The sequence below is a fragment of the Colias croceus genome, chromosome 16, assembly GCF_905220415.1.
Source record: "Colias croceus chromosome 16, ilColCroc2.1".
In the NCBI taxonomy this organism is placed as follows: Eukaryota; Metazoa; Arthropoda; class Insecta; order Lepidoptera; family Pieridae; genus Colias; species Colias croceus.
In genome coordinates, this window is record NC_059552.1 from 1,044,693 (window position 1) to 1,062,369 (window position 17,677).

A 17,677-nucleotide genomic window follows, 5' to 3' on the forward strand; every position below is an offset into this window, starting at 1 on the left:
TTATTACAATTACGATTTTTTTGTAAATGTATACTTTGACAATTAAGACAAATCTATGATATTTCAGAGGGTGCCAAGAGAGGTCAACCGCCGCCTGCCAGTTCACAAACAACCAACCCCTGATCCACATAGCTGAACAAGATTACTCCCCTGGCCTATCTACCAATCAAAGATAAATTATTATGATGATATTTGAACATCCGTGATCACGCAGCATATCGGTGGCTTAATTGTGACTAACGGTGCTGGCGGCAAATGGCGGAACGTCCGACATGCTGCATTGATGTTGTATCTAGATTTTAGACTGAGCTATACCGGTAAAGATGAGCTAGGGTTGGCGAGACAATGTTTTCTCAGTTTAAATCTTCTGTAGGCGCGTTGAGAGTAAAATTTCAAGATCGCGCAATGCCGTCAAATCATGGAGTAAGTCGAGGAGTTTGATATCTTTGCATATTAAGGGAAAACTTTCAAAATCGCGCAATGCCGTCAAATCATGAAGTAAGTCGAGGATTTTGATATCTTTGCATATTAAGGGAAAACTTTCAAAATCGCGCAATGCCGTCAAATCATAGAGTAAGTCGAGGAGTTTGATATCTTTGCATATTAAGGGAAAACTTTCAAAATCGCGCAATGCCGTCAAATCATGGAGTAAGTCGAGGAGTTTGATATCTTTGCATATTAAGGGAAAACTTTCAAAATCGCGCAATGCCGTCAAATCATGAAGTAAGTCGAGGATTTTGATATCTTTGCTTAAAGTTTTTTAAAGGGTTATAATAATAATAATTAATGACGCTGGCTGTTAATTTATAGATACAAAATACAGGTAAGTATGCAACTTTTGCTATCTCAATTGGATTATTTAATATTATGGACGCATGTTTGTTGCATAGGTGTGTTTCACATAAAAAAGAGATCATTCTCACTAAAACAAAAATGAGGCGGAAGAAAAAGTTTACCAATAGGTTTAGTCACGTTTTAGCGTAGATGACCGACTTAATATATTGAAGATTTACTAAAATAAAACATTCAACAACTAGCTCTAACTACTAATTACTAGTTCCGTTTAAGGATTCATCACAACAAAACTTCTAGCTCTATAGACGACACTCATCTAGACAACTCTTTCTAGAGCGTAAAATTAATTATTACCTATAACTTATAGACTTTATATCACTTTTTACCAAAAAATTCTTAACGCTTCTGAATAGATTGCTATATTTTCTTAAAAGTTGCATAATTGTATAGAAAACATAGTTACATACAACCAATAACTTAGTGTTGCAAGTGAAAAAGTTGTCCGTCCCGCAGAGCAAACCGAATCTTTGTCGATAATACGGTTTCACTTTCGTAACGATTCGTTTAATTGTAACATGACTCCATTTATCTCGCCAAGGAGGTCACAAAACTTTTTAAACTTTTTATTGATGTAAATGGTAAAGAGTAACGCTCGTAATGTAACATGTAAATTACAACATGGTTATATTATAGCATTTATTTAATACTAAGTAGCTATGCTACGCGATTTTGCCCGCAGTGCTTCGCTCCTGTTGGTCTTAGCGAGTTAAATATAGCCTATACTCTATAGTCTATATAAGCCTTCCTCGATGAATGGGCTATCTAACACCGATAGAATTTTTCAAATTGGACCAGCACTTCCCGAAATTAGCGCGTTCAAACAAACAAACTCTTCAGCTTTATAATATTACTATAGATTGCGTTGGACTATTGATCGAACGCAATTGGTCTTAATTTAGGTAAAGAAGTCGAGTTATAACGCTTATATAGAACGTCATATTTTTTGTATCATTGATGAAGTGTAAATCATTTTTTGTTGAGCTAGTATCTATAGAAATAAAATTAATTTAAGAAACGACACTGACCTTATTTTTTCAATTGTGTCCATGTAAACTAAATCAAAGCTATAGGTAAGTGGGAAGATTTTTATTCTATGTTTTCTAAAATTGTCTTATCTATAGGTAGATAATCGAGTGAGGATGTAGGTAATTTTATGTTCATTAAATGTCATCATAAAAACTCTACATAGCTCAAAAACAATATCGCTTACTTTCTGTCTCTCTCTTTATCCCTATATATCCATCTTTAAATAATTAATATACAACCGTTGTTGATAACGTTTAGAGTGGTTTCCGATGCAACTTATAAACTTATTTTAATTTTTATACAAATCGAGTGAAACCGCGGTAGAAATCATATTTAAAATACAAAAAATTGCATATTTAAAAAACTGAAATACATAAGCATATAATATAAAACCACTAATACAATCTACAGTAACAAATGTATTCACACTCCTAACCTAAAAAAGGTACTGCAAACATTGAGATATACATATGGAGACGATATTGCACAAATAATACAAATAATACGGAAAAGTGCAAAGGAATAACTTTCATCGGTAAGTACCTAACTAGATAATAATTTTTAAAACTTGAGCAAAAAAATGGCGCACAAATTTTGTTCGTGGTGTCTCCTCCATACGTAGTATTATTATCTCAATGACTGCAAACCACATTCTTAGAGAATACAATGGCCATATTACACATCAGTATTTGTAAGGCGTCTCAGAATTCCCATTGTAGTAATAAAACACATATAAAGCCTAAAGGAACTAGAGTCAAAGTTGAGCGGAAATTTTAAACGATAATTATGCATCTAGAGGGCTTCTCTTTGAATGTTCTTAGCATCTCGTTTGAGATCCATACCCATAATTACGCAAATTATGGTTTATTAGTGTTTTTAATAAATTTTGGAAAATATGTACATAAATTGAGATGTGTTGCAAGTATTATCATATAATTACATAATTAATGTCCACGGATAAAATAGAAAACATGAATATTTACAACGTACCTACTTACATAGAGCGGCTTACGCGGGTAGCGGACTCTACCAAAAAACTATTGACAAGGAAATACAACCAGCAAATATAGAGGTATTCTTACTAGTATTTAAATATATTTTAAATTATATTCATTTAGTTTGTAATATACTAGGTATCATATTTGATCTGTTTTAACTAACAAAATACAAGCAAATAGAATTAATTTCAATGCATACATACTACTATAAACCTTACAAAAACAACATGTAAACTATAGAAATTAAATATTTTAACGGATTTAAAACGCGATTTATTCTTTATCTACACTAATATTATAAAGAGGAAAACTTTGTTTGTTTGTTTGTTTGATTGTAATGAATAGGCTCATAAACTACTGGACCGATTTTAAAAATTCTTTCACCATTCGAAAGCTACATTATCCACGAGTAACATAGGCTAGGTTTTATCCCGGAAATCCCGCGGGAACGGGAACTATGCGGGTTTTTCTTTGAAAACGCGGGCGAAGGCACAGGCTGAAAGCTAGTCAGTACTATATTTGTATTTGTTTTTCTAGATACCTGCTAGTATATTATAAATCGCGTTTAAAATTCGTTAAAATCTTTACTTTCTAAATGTATAATACTCGTGTAATATCAAACACAAATCACAATATGTCTTTGACAATATGTAAGCCTATGTAAACACATGCTTCTCATTCAAGCATCACTATCAAACGATTTTGACAATTACATTTACGACTTTACGATTTATTTCGATTGTGTCTGGAATTTTTATTGGCGTCGATTTTATTGGATTTTGGGACATGGTATTATGAGATTAACTGATAATGATAATTTAAGCAATAAATAATTTTAGTCACGATTACAAACGATTTAAATGTTTTAGGAAACTAATTATGTTTTACACAATTTGTCTACAATGGTCATTTATTTTACATATTAGGTAATTATATACGCAGAATGTACATAATTAAAACAACTTATTATACAAATTATATACAAAGCATAATATATTATACAATGGATTAAGTAATCAAGTATATTTGTTGTACTTATTAAGTTGAACTTCAACGTATCAGTACAGTGGTTAGTGCTTGAGCTATTTAGATGAGCGGATAAGGGTTCGATTACAAATGGTAATTTTAAGGGACATGGGATTTTAACAAGTATAAATGATAGAGTATTAAATATTTATTTATTTCATTATATTTATGATACTTTATTGTACATTTACAAGGAATTCAAAACGAAATGAACAAATAAAATGGAAAGTGTACAATAGGCGGCCGCCTATTGCTAAGAAGCAATCTCTTCCAGGCAAGACTGGTTAAATTCGAAGGACAAAAAGTGGCTTGATAGAGCAGAATATTAATTTAGGCTATCAATCTACGTGTCTCTACATAAGTTAAATAATTGAATATTATATGCCTAAAGTCGCAAAATATTATTTTGCTCTATCAAGCCACTTGTCTCTACATAAATTGAATATTAGGCCGTCCAATCTGCGGCCATCTCTATCTAATATGCTTATCAAATAATAAAGCAAAATGGAATATTCATTTTTGTGCCTTATAATTCAATCGATGGCCACAAAAACACTTTCATAACTCGGACAAATAGCTTTTATCATTCTTCAAGGCCGCTAAGAAGCTGGCTTCTTTCTGTATCCGAAGTTTTTCATACCGTTCTCTACACTGCCTTTAGTTCTTATAACTCTAATATATTGTCGGATAATTGCTTATAATATATTTTATGCTCTATCATGTCCTTAAATTAATTTACGCTCTTTTATATTTGATATTTAAATTTTATCTCGATATTATTCAATCTTAATCCTACCTACTTATGAAAATAAAATAAAAAAAATAACAAAATTACGACACCTATAACACAATAATGTAACACCGTAAACGACGTATGTTTACATATTAAACACGATTTATTGTTTTTACTTCAAGTCATGTGCGTACAAAATATTCGACTCTATTATTAAACAAATTTCCAGCGATCTGGTAAAGAACTCACAGAAAACTCGTTTATTAAACGCATCGCTTTAAAATCCTAGAGCGCATCTATTATAATCTCTCTCTACATTAAATGTAAGGCTTTACCTGTGTCCTTTAATATCCGGGTAAGCACAAAATCACGTTAACACTAGCTCACAGCAAGGCACAATAAAAAGTTGATACACCACTTTTTCGTAAAGTTCCTTCTCACCGCGGAGATACATACGCCTCGTTCGACGCGCGTTAGCAAACTGACTGGCCGTACTTCATAGTGGCCAGTGCCCGCCGGTAAGTGGCCGATACAAAAGTGCCTATCCATTGAGATAATGGTGCAGTTTAGAAAACGAATACCAAATAACGTAGGACACGGTCCACGGCGCGGATGTTTGCACGAAATACCTCGCTACCAATTGCATGTGCTTCTGATTAGATTTTAAAGATTTCTAAGACATTCAAGTGTCGCATGAATGGTTACGTGTCTTGCAACAAGTTTGGCTTTTATTGCTACATGATTTGTGTGCAGTTGTACTCACTTTCCAGGCTAATAGCATTTTTATTCAAAATTTCAGTGCTAACGATCTGTATCGATTACTCTTTTGTTTAGAAATTCCATTTAAACGGGTTTAAAGCGCGATTTTTTCACAGTGTACTCTCTCACTACAAAGTATCGTGTTCTAAGTCCGATGAAAGAGCTTTAATTGTTTACTCTTTACCACTTCTAAATGTGTAATATAATCCTAATATGTGTCTGCATCAAAAAATCATTCTTTATCTTGGGCACTAAGACCAGAAAAAGATCGGACTGAGATTCATAATAAGCAACAAAACCTAAATGACCTAGAAACAAAACGCAGCAATAGTTAAAGAATTGTGACACTATATTAACGTAATCGACCATTTCCGTTCAAGAAAATGATCTTCGATGACATTCTAGAAACCGTTTAATTTTACTGAACCTTAAATAAACTTAAGTCTCACAATCATCAGCTCATATTTCCATACTAATATACAAGGATGCAGGCCTCATAGAAGAGTTTAGGCTACAACTAAATTACATAATCCACCAATGTCACAAATCAAATCTGTTTATTTGACATGACATCTACCAACCCGCACTTGGTCAGCGTCTACGAAATTAGTGTCTAGGTTTTTTGACCATATTTTCCTCCATTAGAAAGATTTTTTTTTTTCCTAAAAATCTTGTCTAGTCTCTACCAATCGATTTTGCTTGATTATCATAATTTATAGACAATTGAAGAAATGATCAATGTTCATTATGGAATCCTTATTTTTCTGAGTAAAATATAACAAAATACAGCTAATTTATAATGCCGTAACAACTCTATCATTCTGTATATCACAATGTCACAGAAACTTACCTTTTTTTTTGCAACATCACCGTGCAATTCGTTTTAAAAGTATCGAAAATTAGTGCTAATTTCAAATAAAACTTGTGCCAATCCTGAATTTAAAAAGAAAAAGTTTCATCCAACCAGTTAATTTGATTTAAATAAAAAATAAATAAAACAAAACATGACTTTCGTATCATTTATTAATATTGTATCTAGTACAAACAATAGGTAATAAATAACAGCGTAATTAGCAGGTAACTATAGAGTTATGTAATCAGGTACTGTAGGATAGTATTCGGTGTTGCAGTCCATACAGGAATGTGGTATTTCATTCAATATCTAGTTAATTTCATAAAATTAATTATTATTGAAATGTAAAGAAATATAATTATAATGTGTGAAATAAAAACAAAACATTCATGTGTTAAACAGATCTTTTTAATACATTTTAGTTAAACTTATTATTAATCGAATACTGAGACATGATACGACAGTTACTTTGTAAACATAATTAAATGTTGTTAAACTCATATCACTGAAACGATAATTTTATCGAACACAAATAAAAACAATAAGGATTTATCAAATTATATTTTAATACAAAAACAACAGCACTCTGAAGTTAAGAATGACAATTAACTAGACATTTAATCAAACGAATATATTCTAAACTTGCACTGCAACATAAATTGAAATTATCTAAGTACGGGCTTAGTTCAATGCTGAGATAAACTGAACAGATTGTGAAAAAAAACGAATCTGCTTTAGATTATTTTATTCATATTGTTAATATTTTCCTAAACATTGAACAAGTCCGATTCATCTTACAAAGTAAAAAACGGCTACATGATTAAAGTCGGATAAAATATATTAATTATTTACTCGTAATATTCTTTCGCGATGTTTGTAGTGTCTAATGTTCAAAAGGACTTAACAAATCGTGATGAAATTTCTGTAAATAACAGCTTGTTAATTACATCAGATATTTTACAATTATTATAACAAACAGCTTATAAACAAATTTTAATATATCTTAGTCCGACTTTCAAGATATCCTTCAGTATTATTCAATATGGATCGTATACGTTTTCATTAAAAGAAAATTAATTACAATTAATTTAATATTAAATTAATTATTTAGTAAAATAAATAATAAAAACTACGAACGTATGTTAATTCGCTGGTCGACATTTGCAATTTAATATCAAGCAATTATTTATTTTATTAAAATGTTACTTCCTTAGAGAAATTGTAAAATTCACTCATTTTTATTAAAACTAATTTAAAACCTAATAAAATTACATCTAAACGAGATTTCATTAGAATTTCGAGATTCCCATACAAAGTCAATTTTTAAAAATACATAAATACATAGTTCAAAAATTTAGGCACAATAAAGGCTTTTCCAATATATTAAAATCGTACAAATTTGTAAAAACATTACAAATTACATTAGAAAAAATTGTAAAATTCGCCAATACAGATACGTATAATCACACTTGCTGGGAATCGAACCCACTTAATATAAAATTAGCTAAGTGTAACCACTGCGTCATTGGGTAAATAGTTTCGCTATTATATAAACTCAAAAATCATATAAATGACTTGTTGATATATATTCTTACTGACAACTTCGTACATCAGTTGCACAACTAATGCTTTGTCTCGCTTTTTCTTATGTGCAAAAGCATAAGTGCGAGCGAGACAAAAGATTGGTTAGATAACTAGGCGCCTTACTTATAAACACTATAAATCAATGTTTAAACTAGATAATTTTCAGTTTTTAGTGAAATTAACTTTCAATAAAAGAGATGATCAATTATATTAATAAAATTTAAATGATTTTTTTACAAGTAAAGGCCTAGTTACTAGTAAGTTCTCTAGATCGTTCTGCGAAAGAAAATCGTGTTCTTAAACCATAGTCTAATTCATAGATTATAGTAAGAAATTATATGAGGAATTAAGGTGTACTTTAGCCCTTTTAATGGTCAAGCTATATAGTACTTTTTTGTACATTTACTAGGAAAGGGTATATATAGTAGTTTCACAGGAATAAAGGGGCAAAGGTGCAGTCATACTGTGTTGAAAATTTGAATATAAAGGTGCGGGCACACCGTCTCGGCATGGGTTGTGACACACCACTTGGGAGCTCGGTCGTGGTTGGTAGTTAGTAATTATAATAACATAGGTGGGCGAGATATGCTTACAATTCAAATGTACTTAGAAATGATCCAGGTCACAAACGTGGTCGAACCAGTCAATAAAGATGCGACCACACCATGCTAAACATAAACGAGTGGAACATTAGCTTTGACGTAGTAGTATTATAGTAGTAGTATGTTGTATTATAAAGGTGCGGCCACACCACACCCTAACTATTCCATATTTCTACGAGTAGAATGTCAGTACAGCCGCATGATTGCCCCTAACCAGCAACACTTGTCTAGCAGCAGTGGCTATAGCACTCAACCAAGCCATATATAAAGGTGCGGGCACACCGCGCCGTCTCAGCATGCTGCGTGACACACCACTTGGGAGCTTGCTCTTATAAATGATATAGTAGTTGGTAATTATAATAACATAGGCGGGCGAGCCAGGCTTACAGTTCAAATTATATAGTAGTTACTGATGATGATCCAGGGGCCTTAGACAAAGTAACAATTACAAAACGATAACGAAGTTAGAAATCGAAAAAATGTATGGGATTGACATACGCCGCGTTAGATCACGTGGTCTATCTAATGTCAATCCCATACATTTTTGCGATTTCTAACTTCGTTATCGTTTTGTAATTGTTACTTTGTCTAAGGCCCCAGGCCAAAAAGGTATAGCCACACCATGCTAAACATAAACGACTTTTGCCTGGTAGTCGTGACTCTAAAGGTGCGGCCACATTACACTACACCCAATTTATCTTTCTACGAGTAGAAAGTCAACACCGCGGCATGATTGCCCCTAACCAATAACACTTGTCTAGCAGCAGTGGCTATAGCACTCAACCAAGCCATATATAAAGGTGCGGGCACACCGCGCCGTCGTGGCATGGGCTGTGTGACACACACGAGCCGAGCGCCGGCCGAATGTTCGCCGATCAGCTCGCGTAAACGCAAGTGACGGTATGTACGCTCGCGGGCCGCTAGTAAATCCGCGTCTGTTATACCACCTGTAATTGTAATACAATATAAATAAAACAAAAACACAACAGATAATTTAAAAATAAAACGTTTGTGCCATGTGAAAGTCATATTAACAGACGTGTACAACGTTTAAAGGTGTCACACAAGGCGACACACACACACTCACACAAATACACACCTACTACATGTAAACGCGTCACATTAACACACACAAACAACTCAAAATCGCGTCCCATTCACACAATATTCTTTTATCCTAAAATACACAGTTACATTAATAAAGAGCGTGTGTGCCGAGCACACGAGTCAGAAGTGAAACTTCTTTGGCAAGATTCAAAGATGCCAAAGCCCAAAATAGTCGCCTTGACTACATGACGTGACGGTATTGCCATGACGCGACCTAGAAATTTAACTCTCAACGCGCTTATAGAAGTTTTACTACAAAAAATATATTACCTGGGTCATTGCTATCGTCCGAAGTTCGGAATGGGGCTATGAGTTTGTCGAAATACGCCAACGTGGAATCCTTGGGCTTTTTCGTGATGTCAGATATCATCTTAAGAGCGGAGTAGTCGATACGGAACTTGGATAGCAGGGACGCCATACTGAGAAAAAATATAAATATGGCAGATTAATAAATTAAAAGTTTAAACGAAAATACAGTTCATCGAATACCTATGGTTAGAAGTATTCGATGAACTAACTGTATTTTCAGTAAAAATCATGTATAACAAAATTCAGATGAATACTGTGTGTTTACCAATTTTTTTTTTTTTTTTTGAAATGGTATAAATAACTTTAAAGTGGATTATTTTTAAGAATACGAAAAATATAGAACTTTTTCTAACTCTTTCCTTTTTTACATTTATATGATATTTCCAAAATTATTCAAATTCTGCTAAATATTAAAATACTTACTTCCTCTCCTCGATGTCCATTTCAGTGTTTTTATTAACTAGTGTGAACACCCGTAGCGGGCTGGACGCCCACGCGCGACGTGTTGACAGAATGTACGGCAGAAGTAGAGTTAGGCCTATAGACAAATGGTAAAATAAAAACATAAATAGAATTAAGTACTTGTGTCAAAAATATTTTAGAAAATTTTTGACAAAAAACTTACAAAGAGATTATTTTTGATTGATATTGTTTTAATCTCTAACTTCGTAATGGTCAAAAATGGTCAACAAATGGTCCAACTACCCACGGAGATTTTTGAACGAGTGTTGTTATTATATTATATTGATTTAAAAATTATTATTAATCGATACGGCGCAATTTGCAATCATGTAAATCGAATAATGCACGAATTTTTCGGATGGTCACAGACCATCCTACTTGAAAGTTGAAACACCAAAAAATCTCATGTTCACTGAAAGACCTCCACCAACAAACACATTATTTTCCAATAGACCAGTAGAGTAGACCAGTAGACCCACCTCCATCGTCGTACAGCCACCACACGTCAACAGTGCCGTTCTGCCGCCGCGTGAACTGCTCCACCGACGTGAAGGAAGACGCTCTACGGGTTCCCCCGATGCCGATACGACGACCGCCCATTATTTTTTTGCTAGAATTTTTTTTTATTTTACATAAAATAGTTCTTCATCATCATCATCATCAGTAAATGTTCCCCACTGCAGGGGCACGGGCCTCCTATGAGGGTATTTACTTATTTAAATTAAATAGTTACTTAATGAATATGATCACATATTAATGATAATATGTGTTTAGTTCGAGTTGAAATTTTTAAATCCGTCCAGTTGCTTTTAAGTATGTTTTACATACAAAAGCTGTCATCCTTCTTTATGGTATATTAGTATAGATTAATTTTCATTTAACACTATCACAAAAGGATTAGTAGTTACACAGTTTAAAAAATTGCAGTTGTGATAGCTTAAACAACAAGATACAGTAATCGAATTGTAACTGGTGGTTTTAAACTTTTATTTAAATTATAATTAATGTCAAAAGAACTATAAAATTAAAGTAAGGCGCATAAAAACAAATAGCTGAAAATAAAAAAAAGCAAGAACGAAACAGAAATGTTCTCGAAGCCATATAATAGCCAATCAATGCTTTGTAATAATTATAAATTAAAAGAATAAAGAAATACAAGCACACTCACATAGAAAATAACAAAAAACAAACATAAATATTTAAATTAAAACAAAAAAGATACATTGAAATAAAAATTAAATACAAAATTATTATAAAAATATAAAATAGCAGTGTTACTAGAAAGCAAATCTCACCACACTGATTTCTTTAGGAGACGATAAGCAATTCTAAAATAATATAGAAATAAATATCAGCAAAGATATTATGTAAACATAATACACAAATAAAAAGAATAAATACTAAGGTATTCAGATAACCTGTTAGTTATAAATAAGGCAATTCACGAAAGACATAAGAAGGTACACGTAACGATCGCAAGTGTACAAAAAATTGTCTAAATGATTTCGAATTAATAAAAAGAAATATAAGAAACTGTATAATTAGCTCAAATAATGCATAATATTATTATATCTCTTATTTTTCAAACAATATAAGACTTCAAAGAAACAATTTAAAATTGAAAATACGTTACTTTTAAGAGGAATAACCCTAAAATTATATAAGGAAATTATTATTATTTGAAATAGCCTTACCTATCTTTACAGCTATTCTCCTTGGGTTTGTCTGTTTTGTTTGCAGCGCCGGGATCGCGCGATACATGTTCCGGAGAGCCCAATGATAAATCTGACATACTGCTTCCTATTATGATAAAAACACATTGAAGTATGGAATAATTTCACTAATGCAACTATAATATCTCGTCCTCAATAAAAATGACAGTAAATCAACAAGAGTAGACGAATACTAAACACAGGTAAGAAAAAAAGATTTTAATATTGAGAATCGAACTCACAACCTATTTAGAACATAGAGTTATAATAATGAATCAGCAGTATCTGCTTTCAAGTCACTCAATTTATATTTTACCAGAAACTTATCACATTTTGTTCTGAAATAACAATTATAGTATGTTACAGTTCTCTTTTCCTTTTTTAACTTTTTTTTATAGAAAAGATACAAGTTACAACCGAATAATTATAATCTTTTGGTACACATATACCACCACCCTGACAAAAAACATTTTTTGTGATATTGATTTTTGATAACCGAAATGACAACACACATCTTTGGAAAAACAAAAATGAGAAAAACTTTATCACACTTGGATACACACATGGTTAATATGGTAACAACTAACATATAAATATAAATTATATTATAACTTGATAGGGTTTATAATAAAAGACTTCAATTAAATTTATCGCTTGTCGACTGTTTCATAATACTGGGGGCGCAAAGCTAATAAATAATATTACACAAAAACCACTAACGAACAACAACACACTATCGCGTTAAAAAGTTGTCCCAAGCAAAACACTGCCTACGAGTGTATAAGGCAGAGTTTTTGGCATGAATTTGAACATTACTGCCTCAAAATAATGTGTTACTTTTCAATGAATAATTAATGCCAATAGGCTCGGATATTTTGGACAAACTTTTGACGAATGTGCGAATCATAAATCAATGTGTGAATCAAATTGTTTATAACAAAAACCATGAAATATATTATGCAAGTACAACAAAAAGCAATGATTTAACTCACCTCTCGAGTGCGTGTTCAAGCTCTCACTCGACTTGGACTCCTTGAGGCTGTCGCCCATCGAACCTAGCCAACGTGTTAGCACAATGTTTTGTATTAGACAAAGTTATTTTTATATCGACTTTTAATTTGTATAGAGGTGGGAACATTATTAATATCAATATTGACATTTCTTTATAAGAAATGTACACACATAGGACTATTAGGAAGACTTCTAAAATGAAAAATAAGAGGAAATTTTAGAGTGAAGATTTTATATTGATATTGGGATCATTTATCGGCTACAAAAAAGCTTTGTCTAATACGATAAGCAAAATCATTATAAACATTGGTGATACAAAAATCGGCATTTAAAAAAAATTACAGTGATAAATTGTAGCTGCAACAATAAAATCACAAATTATGATTGATATAATTAAGAGCTAGCGCACACGAGCAACTTTTGTCTCCACAACTATTTTGTCTCTTCCAACTCTATGGGGAGTTGCGTCGCTACGTGCGCGCACTTTCTTACTAGCCCATAGAGTTGATGGGAGAGACTATAGATATACTAGTGGTCCGCCCCGGCTTCGCCCGTGGTACCTACATGTTTAAACTATCCTATCTCTCAAGTTGGATCGAACTGCACATGGTGTGCGAATTTTATTATAATCGGTTAAGTGGTTTAGGAGTCCATTGAGGACAAACATTGTGACACGAGATTTATATATATTAAGATATATGATAGTAGTATATATGATAGTTGCGGAAACAAAGTTGCTCGTGCGCGCTGGCTCTTAATGTATGACTTTTTAAACACAAAATGTCTTTAAAAATGATATTCATTAGTAACAATATATGAATAAAAACTTATAATTCACTTCTCCTTCCAAATAAAGCACAGATTGCATTCAACTGCCTTTCAGCATTTTAGAAAAATCGGTACCGACCATTTCTGAGATTACAAATAGCTTGATTTGAGAAAAACTAAGAAAATTATGGAATTTTTGCGGGGATAAATAATGGTTCTAAAAAAAAGCACAATTTTATGTTTTGCCCTTATTCAAGGATTTTTGGTTAAGGTTGACTTACGTTCTCTAGTATTTTCATTAAGATCGCGTAATACAGCTAGCAAGTCAGCATCTAAAGTGTCACCACTGCGTTCCTCGACACGTAACAAACTTATTGCCATGTGCACGTCTAGGGCTTTGCTGAAAATTTTATTTACGTTTATTATATTTATAGACATATTTTTTTATAATTTATTGGGAATTTGTAGTATTTAAGAATAGAATTTAAAGTGGCTTCATCGATTATCATAATACACCTACCAGAAATTATAAAAAAGTACTTATTGTGATAAGTACTATTGACGATTTAGCAATATAACCTCATATTTTGTAAATACAAACATATTAATACTATTTCTAACACCATGATTCACAAAATTGTACCAAGATAATCCAATCATACTTGTCATATTGTATAAAAAATAATTAAAACATTCAAATATATGAAAAAGTGACATACTGCATAACTTCGACGTAATCCAAGACCTCTTCACGCGTGCACGTCTGCCAGTTCTCCTTGAAGCCCATCAGTATTATGTTCGGTTTTAGTTTGCCGAGACCACTCGCCTAAAAATCGAATTAATTCATTTTACGTAACATTTATTACAGAAAGTTTATCCATTTTTATTTATATCATTTTCTGGCTATCTTCATTTCATTCATTTAAAAATTTTAAGATGAAAAAACGACGTGTGTCACTCGGGGACTGCCGCGGTAAAGCTATTGCATGCCATGCCTTCAAGCACACCTCCCGTCGGAGTGGGGAGCGTGAGGTTTTTTCGTTACGGAATTTCTCGATTCGGTCCCCGCGCTCAAGGCCCGCGATAGAAGCTATGCAATAGTTTAAAAATCACACTGAAAATTCACTGTTAACTTTCATTTCTCGAATATTATTTCAATAATTTAAGCCTGAATTCATTCGTCAAATCAAGATACCAACGCATTTTCTTTAAAAATATATCATTTTAGGGTTCCCTACATCAGAAGGAAAAAACGGAACGCTTATAAGATCAATTTCTTTTAATTTAAATAATAATAACACACCTGTATAAGAGCACTAGCGCCATCTTTAAATTCAACTCCATCGACGATGCAATAAAAGGCCTTTATCTTGCGTTTTGAAAACCAGTGGTAAGCTCGGTTGGTTAGTGCCTCTCGGGTTCGGTGGTTTATTTGGCTCTGTAATATTAATAAATATTATATTTATAGATATACTAGTTAAATAATGTATTCTACGAAAAACACTTTAATAATTTGTGTAAGTAGCAATTATTCTAAAAATAAACTTATTAAGATTAATACAGCTATTACCACTTTATAAGAATACCACCACGCTTATTATTGTTTTTTATAATAATAACAAATATTACAAAAGAACTCTATCGTTATCATGAAACACCGACTGTGTATAAATATTTCTCTTGACTTGCTTTTATTCAAATTTCTTGTACGTCTTACTACGTACTATTAAAAACAACTTTATTAAATTGTAATAATCACTAATTTGTTTAATCCATACTAATATTATAAATGCGAAAGTAACTCTGTCTGTCTGTCTGTCTGTCTGTTACTCAATCACGCCTAAACTACTGAACCAATTTGCATGAAATTTTGTATAGAGATATTTTGATACCCGAGAAAGGACATAGGATAGGTTTTATCCCGAAAATCCTACGGGAACGGGTTTGCTTTGAAAACGCGGGCGAAGCCGCGGGCGGAAAGCTAATAATAAATATATTTTACCTGCACAACATGTCCGCACAGCATGAGAGATAATCCCTTAGTGAGTAGATACGTGAAGTCGGTGAGCACAGCCCGCTCACCCGGGAACCCGGTGAGCACCAAGATTTGAGGTCTGTTATAGAGAATGAACTTTATAACAATTGAATAAGGTACATATTCATTTAACAAACCCGTCGAGAACATGGATTTGAGGCTTTGTGATTATGAACTTTATAACAGTGGAATAAGGTACATATTCATTTAACAAACTATATTAATAGCTAAAGGTACATTTTCGTAGAATACAATTTACCTTGAGAAGCTTTATACATGCACATTTTTATAAGGCTATTTTTTTTACTAAATGACGCTGATATCAAAATTACACAATCTATTTCATAAACATTATTTTAATAATTAAAAATAGACTATCACCACTCGCCTGTAATTCTTGACATGTTCCGTGACCCGGTTGAGTTGGTGCACTCCGGATAGAGCCGTTTTGTATGTTTGTGCTTGCGTCGTTGATCCCCAGTTCACATCTATATATTTATAGGAAATATATTATTTGTTTGGATAATGAAAAGCAATAGAATATATCCTACAATGTGAATGTATATAAGCATGTATGTCTGTTACGCTTTCACGCGAAAACAACCGAACATATTTTGATGATATTTAGCAGTGAGGAAGTATATACATAATTATATAGCATAGAGTAGAGAAATACTTCGTTGTGCCCGCGGGTTTGCTCGCGAGTGAAACTTGCAAAAAATATATCTAATGATAAAAGAGATTTACGGACACTTATTACAAAAAATCTGCATTTCGATAAGTAAAATGAATATGAAAACTAGTTCACTGTGAGCTTCGAAGTGCGTTTTAGTGTTATAATGAGTGCAAGTGTTTGCTCAAATTTGCAAAGTTATAGTTAGTATGGATTTTAAATATGATTTTAGTTAAAACTAGCAGTCCGCCCCGGCTTCGCCCGTGGTACATATTTACGTTTTCTCTACATAAGAACCATCCTCGTACTTCAAGGAATATAATAAAAAAAGAATTAACGAAATCGGTTCAGCCGAACCACAAGTTATGCGCTTACCAACACATTTTGGGATTCATTTTTATATTATAGATTATAAGTTATTACTTACCAGGTTTCCTATAAGACACCAGCAAGTACAACGCTAGTAAAAACGCGATAGTGACTAACGCAGTGGCCCACGAGATCACGAACATTATCACCACGCACACTATCGCTCCCAATAAGGATAGCCACATGTTGTATAGCTGAAATTACAATATTATATTAAATAAAAGTACATATTTTATTATTTCAATTCTTTATTTACTAAAATAATATAAAAAAAGTCACTAAAAAAGACAAAAGGGTACAGAATGCTGTCTGAACCGCAACGGCTGTCTTAGAAAGACTACTTTTGAGTATTTAATGAAAGTTAAAAAAGAACGTGTGTGCCGAGCACAGTTATCAAAAGTGAAACTTCTTGGCAAGATTAAAAGGTAAAAAAATCGCCGCCTTACTCCATGACATTAAAATCATTTAAATGTACAACTTAATATACGAAATAAGCAAAAACAATTGAATTTTTATTTGTTGAATGAAATATTTCCTAAGAAGAACTATAAATAATAATAACTTAAACACTTACTCTAAAAGTAGGTCTCCATCCCACTGGTTTCGCTAAACTTGCGTGGAAAGTGGCGAAGTTGATCAGCGCGTATGCAGCCAAGAAGAAATTCGATATCAAGGGCGCTATTTGATTCAGCCCACCTGTGGGATATTCATTAGAAAAAATTAATTGAGATGGTTGTTAAATCATCTCAATAGATGGCGCGCGGTGTGTCCCTTCAGACACATAAAACTGAAAGA

At 32.7% G+C, this 17,677-nt stretch overlaps 2 protein-coding genes across 7 annotated transcripts in view; both read right to left on the reverse strand.

The window, feature by feature from the left end:
- LOC123698755 (receptor-type tyrosine-protein phosphatase zeta) overlaps positions 1–5,144 on the reverse strand; it is a 74,299-nt gene extending 69,155 nt beyond the window's left edge. For all 3 annotated transcript variants that reach the window (XM_045645507.1, XM_045645504.1, XM_045645505.1), the window contains exon 1: positions 4,974–5,144. The gene's annotated coding sequence lies outside the window, so the exon portion shown is untranslated. The remainder of the gene's footprint in view (positions 1–4,973) is intronic.
- Positions 5,145–6,402: 1,258 nt separating this feature from the next.
- The window catches only part of LOC123698395 (solute carrier family 12 member 2), a 37,971-nt gene continuing 26,696 nt past the window's right edge, over positions 6,403–17,677 (reverse strand). For 2 of the 4 annotated variants that reach the window (XM_045645003.1, XM_045645006.1), the window contains 15 exons: positions 17,457–17,578; positions 16,941–17,076; positions 16,229–16,328; positions 15,808–15,919; positions 15,109–15,243; positions 14,525–14,631; positions 14,087–14,205; positions 13,019–13,081; positions 12,009–12,114; positions 11,610–11,642; positions 10,794–10,924; positions 10,276–10,390; positions 9,814–9,962; positions 9,038–9,383; positions 6,403–8,861 (listed from right to left, as the gene is read on the reverse strand). In XM_045645003.1, coding sequence (XP_045500959.1) covers positions 9,139–9,383; positions 9,814–9,962; positions 10,276–10,390; positions 10,794–10,924; positions 11,610–11,642; positions 12,009–12,114; positions 13,019–13,081; positions 14,087–14,205; positions 14,525–14,631; positions 15,109–15,243; positions 15,808–15,919; positions 16,229–16,328; positions 16,941–17,076; positions 17,457–17,578 — 1,673 coding nt within the window. In that variant the 3' untranslated portion in view covers positions 6,403–8,861; positions 9,038–9,138. The remainder of the gene's footprint in view (positions 8,862–9,037; positions 9,384–9,813; positions 9,963–10,275; positions 10,391–10,793; positions 10,925–11,609; positions 11,643–12,008; positions 12,115–13,018; positions 13,082–14,086; positions 14,206–14,524; positions 14,632–15,108; positions 15,244–15,807; positions 15,920–16,228; positions 16,329–16,940; positions 17,077–17,456; positions 17,579–17,677) is intronic. The other 2 variants (XM_045645005.1, XM_045645004.1) reach the window with 2 other exon arrangements.